This window comes from Molothrus ater, chromosome 4 (assembly GCF_012460135.2).
Source record: "Molothrus ater isolate BHLD 08-10-18 breed brown headed cowbird chromosome 4, BPBGC_Mater_1.1, whole genome shotgun sequence".
Lineage (NCBI taxonomy): Eukaryota > Metazoa > Chordata > Aves > Passeriformes > Icteridae > Molothrus > Molothrus ater.
The window spans coordinates 53,844,994-53,857,657 of record NC_050481.2 but is presented as its reverse complement, the minus strand read 5'-3'; the positions used below and the strand labels follow the sequence as shown (position 1 = coordinate 53,857,657).

General features: G+C 36.4%; 1 protein-coding gene across 2 annotated transcripts in view; it reads left to right on the top strand.

The window, feature by feature from the left end:
• The window catches only part of STIM2 (stromal interaction molecule 2), a 70,569-nt gene extending 60,825 nt beyond the window's left edge, over positions 1–9,744 (top strand). Inside the window, exons 11-13 of one of the 2 annotated variants that reach the window (XM_036381824.2) lie at positions 957–1,158; positions 1,432–1,580; positions 1,971–2,116. In XM_036381824.2, coding sequence (XP_036237717.2) covers positions 957–1,158; positions 1,432–1,580; positions 1,971–2,008 — 389 coding nt within the window. In that variant the 3' untranslated portion in view covers positions 2,009–2,116. Of the gene's footprint in view, positions 1–956; positions 1,159–1,431; positions 1,581–1,970 lie in introns of both variants that reach the window. The other variant, XM_036381825.2, reaches the window with a different exon arrangement.
• The last annotated feature ends 2,920 nt before the right edge of the window (positions 9,745–12,664 follow it).

Sequence of the window (12,664 nt, the reverse complement as noted above, 5' to 3'; positions counted from 1 at the left end):
GCATTGCAGAAAATAAAATGTATTTTGTCAGGCTAGACATCCATGTCTACAAAAATAATTGAAAGGATTTTTAGCGTGTTTTCGTTGTTAAACAATTTTGAACACCAGTAAGGGTCTGGTGGATCTTATATAAGCAGTGATGCATTCCATGAGACAGTTTGAGAGGGGTGTGAAACATCCTGAGACTTGTAACAGCTAGCTTGAAAAGAGGTCTGTAGATTTTTCTCTGTACAAGTATTGCTGCCTAATAATCTTTTGAAGGAGGAATTGGATTAGGAACATTTGAGTTTATCACTTCCTGTTGGGTACTTTGCTGATGAAGTCTAGCATGACTGTCTCCACCCATTCTTAGTATTTTTACTTCAGAAATTCATAGTTAGCCTGGCAACAGACAATGTTATCTAAAAGAAAGTTCTTGATCTTAAAGTTAGGTTGAATTATGTATTTTCTGTCATGTTATGCAAATGAAATTGCTCTTCTCTATCTAGCCTATTTTTCAAGTAGTGTAGTGTATATCGGTTGGCTGTTTGGTTAGTCATACCTACGTTGCAAAACTTTTACATTTTCTTCTAAACTCCAAATCACCACACAAAATACAGGACATTGTGTAACATACTAATTTCAGCACTCCTGTTTTTAGTTTATGAAGGGTTGGGAGTTTCAGTAGAATCTTTTAGTTCTCAAGAGAGCACAGTGAGCCAGAGCTTTGGTGAACTTGGTCAGAGTAGTATTTGGCAGGCACAAAATCTCTGCAGTTGCATCTTGATTAGCTGCTTCATCTAACTGTAGAATGTATGAGTGTGTCAGTCTTTGTTCCTCTGGAACTGTCAAGGAACGTCAAAGTTGTTTAAAAGTCACTGTCACCGAAGCAGATACCTGCTACTTAGTCTTCAGAGTAGATACTGTTAACATCAATGTCACTTGGAGGGTTTTGGTTTGCTTTTTCTCTGCCTCAGGGTCCATTGTAAAAGCTCCCAGCACTCTGGCAAGAAGCAGTAGCTTGTGTAGATCAAGACGCAGTGTTGTGCCATCATCTCCACAGTCTCAGCACGCTCTGCACTCCCCTGACCCTGACATCCTCTCTGTGTCGAGCTGCCCAGCTCTCTATCGAACTGAAGAGGAGGAGGAAGCCATTTACTTCTCTGCTGATAAACAATGGTACGGAGATTAGCAAACAGCACTTGCAACTCTTGGTAGGATTATTGAGACTAACAGTTTAGAATTAGAGGTTAAACCAAGCCAAAAGTTAAAGTAATCTGTAGGATAATATAAATTAATATAGTCTACATGGAGCAGAGAGTTCTTGTCTGGTATGTGTATGTAAATAGCTAGCATGTCATGTACAGTTAAGTAATGTTACAATCCAGGGTGCACTGAACTAACCCTGATTCTCCATTACAATATGTTACTGGCTCTTACATCTGAAACTAGGATCAAAAGCAATGTCAGCTACTGGGCGAAGAGGAGATGGATGGTAACACAATTCTTACAGCATGTTGAGCGTGTACCTACTCTTGTTACATGGCCTCATAGGAAAAGGTTAAATTCCTTTTGGAAGGAGCAAATGAGCTTGTTGAAAGGTAGGGACACTTGTCCTGAAGAAACTTTTTTTATATGATAGGCTTAAATCTCCTTCTTTCATTTCATAACTTTTCCGACTTCACGTGCCAGAAAGATAGACTTTGTTCTTTGAAGTGAAATACAAATGACTATTTCTGGGCAGATGCTGCTGCCTACAAAAGCAAGATTGCACAAACTAATTCCCTTAAGTTTACATAATAAAATGATGTAATGCAAGTTGTAACTTAAAATGTTTAACTTAATTTTTTTTTTGGTTTAATTAACTACTAAGGAAAACTGTGGGTGGTGCTTTTAGACTAATGTTATTGATTCTAAATTAATTTCCTTTTTAACTCTATGAAGGAAATTGTAGTTTCATTATGTTTTCTCTTCTCTCTGCTCTGACTCAGGGAAGTACAGGAAACAGGTTCGGAATGTGACTCCTTAAATTCATCCATTGGAAGAAAACAGTCTCCTCCAGCAAGTCTTGAGATGTACCAGACAATTTCTCCTCAGAAAGTATCACCAGAAGAATTCTCACTTGAGGAATCATCTACAGGAGACTCCTCTTCTCTGACTGCAGATGTTTCTAGGGGCTCTCCTGACTGTGTAGGCATGGCAGAAACTAAGAGCATGATCTTTAGTCCTGCAAGCAAAGTTTATAATGGAATCCTGGAGAAGTCTTGCAGCATGAACCAGCTTTCAACTGGGATCCCAGTCCCAAAGCCTCGTCACACCTCGTGTTCCTCGACCGGCAGTGATAGCAAACCCAGCCATGAAGCTGCTTCTGTCCCCAGGATAAGCAGCATCCCACAGGACCTCTACCAGAATGGTGAAAAAAATAAAAAGCCATCAAAAATAAAAAACCTCTTTAAGAAGAAGTGTAAGTGAAGTGGGCAGAAGAAAACCTATAGTAATATTATAAGAACTCTATTTTTTAAATCTTTAGGAATGTAATTCCTTTTGAGCATCCCAGAGTGGATGCCCTAATGGAATACTCTGTAGGTCACCTATATTTAATGACTGTACTGTCAACGGTTGTGCCAGCTGTCAATGAGAAATCATTAAAACGTTCAGACAGTTTACATTAATTTCTGGCTATTTATTTCTTTATTTTTTTAGGTTGTCTTTTTCAGCTTTTTTTTTTTTTAATTTGATTTGTTGGGCTTTTTTAAGTTTATTCATAAACCATTTTTAAGCCACTTTGGACTCCTAAGCTTTAATGGACTAGTAAGCCTTCCTGGGCTTGCCAAAGTTTCTTGTTTACTGGAGCATCTTCCTATCTTTCCATAGAAATAGGACATTTATCTACTGGACTTAAAGAAAAATAAAAGAAGTAGAACTAAATGAATTGCACTACTGTTTTACAGACTGGAACAGTCTCTGCAAGTGAAACTGAAAGACTTGTATTTGACTGAGAAGATGAATCTTTTCACTTTTAGATCTTTTGGGGTTTTTAAGTAAAATTTAGCATTTCTAATTGACTTGATTTCTGGAAATGGAAATGTCATGCTTTTATTATGGGAAGCTTTGTTAGATGCATTTATTATTAGAATGGTTCAAGTCCTGCTGTAAAGATCATTTTTTTCCCAGGACTTTCACTGTGATTTTAATTCACTGCAGGCTGTATGAGAAACAAACAAAAAGAAAAAAAGAAAATAAAAAAAAAAGTAAAAAGTAAATTACCAAGAGAACGGGCTCTTGATTCCTTATGCAAGATGGTTGTGAAACTTGACTGAAGACTGAAAAAATTCACCTCTCAAAATGAGGAGAGGGGGAATAGTAGCTTTTGTTTACAGATTGACAGACAATGGACACTTGGGTTGTGAAAGTTTGTACTGTGGTAAAGATAATAAATTGGAAACATTATTGTGCTTGGGAATGTTCCAATTCTAGCTGATGCTTGTTTCAGACATGTTTCAGAGGTCCTGTTAATTGGAAGCTGTTGTAGGCTACATTGCTTATGCTTACTGCTGTGTATAAGTTATTATATTTTTTGAATTAGCTATTATTGTCTTAATGTCCTCCTTTTGTAAGATTTCATACACTTTATTTTTGTATAGTTTGAAGATTTAGCTGTTCAGAGATGTCTGAAGTAAATGGTATAATTTTATAATGCATACTGTTATACTAACTCATAATTTTAGATATAAAGATAGATATAAAGGTGAGATGACATGCTTCAGATAAAAGAAATTTTTGTGAAGCTTTTTTAGGGAGAGGTGAAATTACTGTGAGATAACAAGGAAGCCTTCTTAGGGTAGCAGTAGCTAGGTGTTCAAAACCATATTTTTTTTTAAACAGTTGGAGACAAGAAATATATGGCTTAAGCAACAGTGCCTTTTATTCAGTTTAAAAATATTAATACTGAGCAGGAATTTCTTCTGAGGTACATTCCAAGGAAATATCTCCTGCTCTAGTCAACAGAAGCAATTTACCCAGTGATGACTAAACAGTCTCAGATCTTCCATAAGGGTGTTCTCATTGCCTCAGTAGCAGGTGCCACTGCCAGGGACTTGTGACTGGGGGCTCACTTCTTGCCAATATGTATGTGATGTACTGTGTGAAAGAATTATTTCACAGACTGCCTACATTTTTTTTAGTAAGGAGCCTTCAAAGCCTGTAGCTAATTGAAATCAAATGATATGTGTCTTTTCTATCATTTTCTATTTAGGCTTCACTGTACATACCCAATGTGTTAGTTCACTCCCCAAGAAGTGGCAGTGTTTTTAACAGATTTACTGTGATTAGTGACATGGTTGAAAGAGAAGGGTTATAAAATGGGGTGGAGACCTTGCACATGCAAGTACTTTACATGTCCTGGTACATTGGTTAATTCCTTAAGAGAACAGAAATAATCCAGAGTTTTGTTATCTAACAGAGACTGATCGTAGGCCGTCTATGCAGAAAATCATGGGACAAATCAATTATTTGATAAAGTTTGGCGAAGAAAAAATTAGTGGAATAGAAAATAATGAGAACATAATATTGTTCCATTAATCTCTGAATCATCAGATTGACCAGCCATAGCTTCAAAATAAAGCAATTGCAAGGTAGCAATGGTCTCTTTGAATAAAGATTCACTCTGTACATGGCAGACAACAAAAAGCAGTGATGAAAAAAGACTTGTGTGGAAGAACCACCTCAATGCTGAGCCTTCAAGAACTGTAGCTTAAAGCCTGATGAAGTACTTGAACATCTACAAAGGGAACAATTATGCAAGTAGGGAACTTCCTGTGCCTCCCAAACGACATGGAGAAGACTACTACCAGAAAAACCTTGGTGCACTTGAGAAGGCCATAGCAATAATTGAGTGTAAAATAAGATCTGGGGCTGGATAGTAGATCTTGGTGTGAGGTTTGAGTAACTCTGTCTCTATCATTACCAAAAAAGATGAAGTGGCATTTTGGTACTGGAGAGTAAACATTTACACATGGAGAAAAAGTTGGTACTGAGTAGTGGAAGGGCAGCACTTCTTAATTCTGATATCAAAATTGGGCAAACTCAAATACTGAGAAGCCAGAACAGACAAATTCAGTTTTCTGTAGTAAGTATAACTAAAAGTGAAATAGTGGAGGTATTGAGCTCTTTATTGGCTGAGAGTTAAAGTGCTAAGTATATTTTTAAAAAAACAATTTAACTGTTTTCTGGTAAAAATACTTCTTTGTACTGTGCAAACAAATCAGATAAGATGATCATAGTGGTAGATGTTGGATTCAAAATGGCAAACCTCTGGAGCACAGAGAACTCTCAACACTCAGTGTATCACCAGCTGTCCTGTAACTTTATAGCTGCTTCTTAATAAGTGTTAGAGAACAAAAAGCTTAAATTAATACAATCAGAAGTGGTGAGTATTATATGTTGGCGGACAAACAAATTCTACCTTAATTGAGTTTATTTTTTATTATTTTAATAGCCACTTGCATTTCTTGCCGTTTAAATTTGTCCACAATGTAAGTGGCCTCCATGGCTCCTCCTGCAGAAATCCCCATCTTTAAATGGTTCGAGTCATGTTGTTGAGGGATGCTGAGAGCACTGGCTCTGAGGAAGATCTTCACTGGCAGTCATCAAATCCAGTCTTAGCATTGAAGTACCTGGCACACATCTGTTATGAAATAACAGAAAACTGAATTTTGCTTATAACACATCCACATCTAAGAAGTGAGACAATGTGCCTCAGAAGGTTCTCTGTTCCATTTGCTACCAGTGTAACTTGAACTGGCTGGCAGTCAGTGAGTCCAGCCAGCATTCCAACCACTAGGATTCATAGGGCGTACCAGTCACTTGAGACAGTCAGCTAGTGTCATTAGAGATTGGTTTGTGGGGTTTTGTTTTGTTTGTTTGTTTTGGGTGGTTTTTTTGCTTTTTTAGCTAAAATCCATGTTCTATTTTTAATTATCTGGTATTTCAGAAGATGAGGCTCTTTGCTATTTAAATGTTTTGTTAGAGTACTTTGTCAGGACAGCAGCTTCTTTGTGGAAATTGCCTAAAAGACTTCTCCCTGTTTAAGGTTGCTGTTTAAGTCACTTGTAAAATGAAGAAGTGTCAAATATAAGGTTCTATATAAAGAAGAAAAAAAAAATCCCAGTTCTTCGAAAACTAAACAAATGTAAACCTTTCCACAATTCTTACTAAAGCTATATGACACTTGATTGGCATAAAAGCTTTGGAGAAGGCATTTTGGTTACCATGGGGAATCCTTTTTACCATCTCATAGTGGATTTAGAGATTAAACCAGCTGATTGCATTTGCATTTTTTGGTTTTTCATTTTAGTTGGTTCCCCTCCATCCCTCATCACCACAGGTCAGTGATGGAACTTAAAATTGTTAATTGGCAGTTCCAGTCATATGTCAACTTTTCTTCCCCCACTGGTACCTAGGTAGTGGATTACCTTCTACTTCCTGAAGGGCAGTTTGCTGAAAGAGGAAAAATTCTCAGTCGTCATCCAAGTAGTAATGTTATAGTAAGAATGTGGTTCCTTGTTTGGAAGCCTAGAAGACGATGAAGCTTGATGAATGAATACTTGATTTCTGTTTTCTTACAGTATTTATGGATGCCAGCTGGAGTTAGGCAGTAATTTACAACTGATTAAAAGCCTAAAAAGATAAAGCTAATTAGAAATTAAAGCTTTCAAGATTTTGCCCTTTTCCTTCCCAATATATGGGAACATGGCTTGCACAGGAGGGAGATGAGCTGATTAGTATTTCTTGTATGACCAGCTTTTAGAGTTTCAGGATAGTTTCATTCAGTTTCCATGATAAATTGCTGGAGAGGGATTGCTACCTTACTTTCATAAGTATGCAATGAAATAGGTTTTTTTTCTATTCAATTACAAGCATATTTTTGAGCAGTGGAGAAAGTAATTTTTTTTTTTTAGAGCCAAATACAGGAATTACTAATTCTTGGACCTCTTGTCTACTTGCTTATCTCCTTGTGCAATGTATTAAGTTGGATGAACACATTTTTCTAATCTGTTCCAGTTGCTCTTACTATAGGGGTGTGTTACTATGTCATGCTTGAATCACTGCTCCAAATTGCTTGTAGGCATTTTAACCTGGATGCTGCATCTTCAGTGATTCATGGTGAAGCCCACCATGCCTGGTTGAGTCTAAGTGCTGCTAACGTTTTCTGCTAGTGACACAGATGTTGGGATAACTAATAACCAAAAATTGCCTGCAGAGTTTGGCTGCCTGACAGTGTGTAGACGTTTAGGTGACCATTCTTTCATTAGCAGTTCAAATGTGTCATTCTGGTATTCAACAGACAGTTTTTGCTTCCAGACCAGTACAGATGGTGTTTTTCTGACTCTCCACTTAGTCTTCTGTTACATAAACAGAATGCACCAATTCATAAAAGTGGTAACAATATCAAATGTTAAACTATTATTCCTGGGTGCTTTTGCATCTGGCATTGCTGAAGCAGATGTCAGTACTTACCAATCTACTTCAGGCATTCAGAAATAAAGTAGATTGTGTTATCTTTTGTTTTGTTTTCTAGCTTTAAATCTCAAATTTTCCAAATTCTGTGTGTGTGTTCTGTGTATTTAATGCTTTGCTGAAATGAAAGTGGGAAGGTTGATTTCTGCTTAGATATTAAGGATTACACATTTGAGCAAGGTAAAAAGAAATGCCTCTTGTTCATTGGAGAGGATGAAGGATGTTTGGTGGCATTTAATCTTCTAAGAAACACTCACAATTTAGATTGCTGGAGATAAGAGGTACATTCAGTCTCAACACTTTCAGATCAGTAACTTTTTATCCAACAAAAAAATCCCACTCTTTTCTTTACATGTACTCTCTAGGGTACATGTAAAGACAGGGTACCTTCTTATTTCTAATTTCTATTCTGTTTTTCACCCAGCATTAAATTTAGTAGTTACAGTACTAGCTGGGGTGATTGCCAGACCTCAGAGCAGTTTCAGAGAACCTTTAGTAGCATGTCTTAATGTCAGTTTTGGTTTAATATGTGCTAAAGACATCTGAATCAAAACTTTGTCCTTCACATTCCTGTTATTTTAATTCAACTCAGTTCTTTGTGATCCCTGTCCTGTTAAAAAATAAACAGGTACTGGTAGTTGTTTATAGTTTAGGGTATTACAGGCCTTTTTGAGTTGGGAATTACTAATAGAGAAATGATAAATAGTTGCCTTTTAAAGACTTTGTCACAGTTGGATATTGTAAAAACACTGCTGTACTTCAGGTTAACGAGGTGGAGCATTGGCTGGTGTGATTTGTGTATGAGTGGTAAAGTTATCCTTTAATTATCCTTTGATTGTTTATTTGTGTCTTAAGTTAATGCTGCACAATTATTTTCAGACTTGAATTCATTTAAAATTAAGGTCAGTATGTCCAACCGTACAAAAGTCGGTCTTCAGTTGTCAGCCATCACTCCATTCTTACAGAAATTAATGACACTCTTAATTATTTGTACTAGCTTGTTAGCTTGTTGGGTGGTAATGGATTCTGGTAAGTCTTCAGGTGGAAGGCAGAGAACTTCTGAAGTGAACTAGGTAACCTGTGTTCATTATCAGCTTTCAAATCCATCTCCCAGTAAGATGGAGTCTCCCCAGGGGAATGTAGATGTACTTACTGCTCGGAACTTTGTAGTTAATTATATTTGGCTCTCTAATTCTAATAACTTGCATGTGTGCTATGCTTGCTTGCTTTTCAATAGCTGACAAAATCTATAGGAGATCTTGGGAGTTTGTCTTGAAAAATTGCTGTTAAAAAAAAAAGACTGACAAGAGAATCTGTCAGGCTGTGAACTGAATAGAATGAACAAAGAGACCAGCTGTTGTCTAAAAGTATGGTTTAAATAATTCTTAATGAAATGAATTGGGTAGCACATTGTCTGTTTTCACACTGCTCTCCTCCAAGCAACAAATATAATTAGAATACCCTAGACTTCAGCAAGGCTGTTTGGGAGATGTCTTGCCCTGTTTTTATTTTTAATTTAAATAACGTTGAGTTGTAGTGAGTGTTCAGCATATTAATGCCTGACTTAAAAGATTAGCAGAATTTGAATGACTTGCATTGTTTTGTTTAATTACTGCTTTATAAAAATGTAGATACTTGCATAAAGCCCATTGGATCTGGATATGTTTTAATGACATAGAAGAGGACCAAGACAAGTAAATGTGTGCAAAATTTGAATTCTAAGATGTTTACTGTTCTGGGAAGAGATGTTCTCCATGCAGATTCTGCTCTTCCTCTGTTTGCTCTTGGCTTCTGTTTGTTTTCATTAGTTGAACTAAAACAAGAAAGAAAGCCCTCAGACTGACTAGTTTCTGTCTCTAATATATACACTGTACTTGCTTTTAACCTCACCTATTGCATGTTGTTAATGCTGTACACAAATGCATTTGGGGTATTTCTTTGGTGTTGTACAGCATGATGCATTTCATCCCCTTTCTAGTTTACCTCCCATTAGCTATATATTGCTTTACAACTGGAAAAAAACCCTGAATTTGGGGGAATTTAGTCTGTTTGCATATAAAAATCTTTTTTTTTCTTTTCTGTGAGTCTTATGAGAAATGTCCTGCTTGGAGAGTCTCAGACAGTATTTTCCTGTGTTTATTCATGTTACTTTGCTTTACTTTATAAGTGAAAATTGATTTTATTGATTTCTGATGTGTTGTTGCACTTAATGTTGAATAAATCTGACTTTCATTTTGAAAAGTGAAATTGTGTTAGTGAAAATGTTATGTAATTTTAATTGATCTTAGCCTGTTCCCTGACTATATAATTTTTGATTTTTAAAAAAATTATTTTATCTTGAGAGAAGTTTTCTTGGTTCTTCTTAGGGTTCTGGCCAGTGTTTCTTTTTTCATGCTGTTATTAAAGCTTGACAGCAATATTACTGTGAAGGGAAAGGTAGAGACCATTTTGTTTGGCAACTAGGGTGCTACAGTCAGGTTTGTAAAACCAGAGTCTTACTGCTTTTGCTTGAAAAATCCTTTTAAGTTGTTTAACATTTTGAAGATTTGGGATTTTGGGCTTGTGCTGTTTTGGTTTTTTTTCACTCCTTCTTTTCTTTTCTTTTCCCTTCTGAACAAGCTGAAAAGCCTTTCCAAGTGACTGCTGGAATAATATGTAGCCTTGTGATTTTGAGCATGAGGATTGGTTTGAGAGCCTATGGCTCTCTACCAGAAAAAAAAAAACCAACAAATAACCCTTGTTGTTGTTTAATATTCCTTTTAACTTGTAGCTCAGAGAAGGAAGAAGCTCAGGAAGAGCTTTTTCAAAGCAGCTTCTCTTGTAACTAAAAATGCCACTTCTGTGGAGGTGACAAGATTGTGGTGGGGTAAATCAGTGAGTGACAACACAGGTGAACCACATGATCAATATGAATCATGTTTAGAGAATTCAAATTAGTTTTTTTTCCAGAGAATTTAAATTAGGTTTTTTTTTCCAGATAAAAATGGATATTGATAATTGAGTCTGTATATAAATTATGTTCAACTGTAGTTATCTAATCCAGCCCACTTCAGAAGCAATAATTTAGTGAGTGTGTGCATGACTTGGTCACTGGTTTCACTTCAATTTGCCCTTGGTGTTCTTGATTCAACAGTGTTAACAATTTATCAATGGGGAAATCATGTAGGCTGGCAAAGCCTAAATCAGCATCTTCAGAGAGCTAAATTATTGGGAACCTGCTGTTAATTTCTCCTGCAAATGTTTACTGAGCTATTAAGCATAGCTTATAAGAAATGGCTTATTTTACTGCAAGACTTGGCACCCAAGCAGGTGGAACACACAGCATTCTAATCCCAAAGGGCATTACTGAGTTTTGGTTAATAACAGCTTCAGCAAGCTGGAATGCAGTCAGTGAAGGTAGGGTTTGATTTTTTTTTTCTGATTAACTGCATTTGACTACTATTGAATCAAAGTCCATTGCCTTACATTGCCAAAACTCAGCTTTTAAACTCATAGTTTTTCCAATTTCAAAAGTGATGGAATCACTTGTGAAATTCTATAGTATCCTGCTTGCCCTAAGTGAGGTGGAGGATGTGAAATAGGGTTGAAATGGGACAGGTCATCTCCTGTAGGGTCTTTTGGGCATTTAGCTGTTCCTAGGCTTAGAGTGTTCCTGGTTATTTTGGTTCTGGAACAGTTTCAGAAAGGTCTACCATATACTCCCTGTTACTTTGAGTTCTTTGTAAGGATGTGCTAAGTATCCACAAATATATCAATACAGTGGGAATTATTTATTTCTTCAATGAATTTATTTGTATTCAAAGAGAAGTTTAGCTGAATTTTCTGTCCACTTAATGCTGCAGTCAGTACTTGTCTGTTTCAATCCTTCCTCTTCCCCTTCTGTGTTTCAAAGAGGAAGTTAAATAGTTAAGTTCTAAAGGCCAGGTTTTGTCTGTATTCCAAGAGGTCTTATCTTTCAGCCTATGGCTAATCATATCCTGCAAGCAATTTCTGAACTTCATGCTGGATTTCCTGTTGTTGTCTTTACTACTAAACTATTTACTCTCCAGTTTTTCTCATCAGTTTTATACAGAAGATGCTTAGCAATAGAGAAATATTCCAGAGATTGTCACAATTACAGCCTGGAGGTGCAGGCACACGAATAATTGTGTGGATGAAGATAGGGACAGGGGGTAGGGGCACAGGAGAAGGGATATACCATGAATTGTTTGTACTCTGGAATGCAGGAATCTGGAATCATGATTGAAGGTACAAGTTACGTCTGAGGGAAGCTCAAGCACAGACTATGTAATTGATATTTGGGGTTTTTTTTCCCCTTACTCCTGCTCTTAAGAAATACACCCTTTTTTAAGGTGTAGATATAATATCCTAAGGAGGATTGTCAATGGGTATACTGCTTTGTGTTAAAAAATGTCAGTTCTGCTTTCTGCTCAGTCTCTAGTGTGTGTAAATTTTTTGTAGCAATTTTAGATAAAATACTTAGAGAAAGATAAATAAAACATCAGAAATAACATTGATATACCTCTGGAGATAGCATATCATCTACCAGGAAGACTGCAAGATAGATAACTACCCTAAATATCTACAACAAAAACTTCCAACAAACAATCAAACCAACCAACCAACAGCCCCCACCTTCCAAATTCCCCCAAACCCCATCCATGTTGTGTTTAAAGTATTTTCTTTTTTCAGATTGCTGTCACCTAGTTGGAACATATAACAGCCTGGATAACTGCAGTTTACATTGTCAGAGATTTTGATTAATTTCAGAAGAGACATAAGAAACACACACAGGGTTTTGATAATGTTGGCAAAGTTAATGTATCTCCAGTGCCTAACAAGGAAAGGGCTTCTGAATGTGAACTTTTCCTAACAAGGTTCCTTTGAATAGTTCTTGCATTCATGCATCTAGACATTGCTTGGCTACAGGTGTGCTTTAAGTCTGTAGTTTCTGCTTTGATGTATGACTTCTGATTTGTAAACAGTAAAAAATCCAAAATTAATATGTAACTGTTAAAAAAAATCAATTTCAAAAACCTCAATTTAGAAACTTCTCATGGAAAAGAATACATCCTTTAAAGACAAGTTTTCTAGTGTAGAAATGTACAATTGTACATTTCTACACTACATTGTCTAAATGTAACAATTGATTGTGTACTGGTGATCA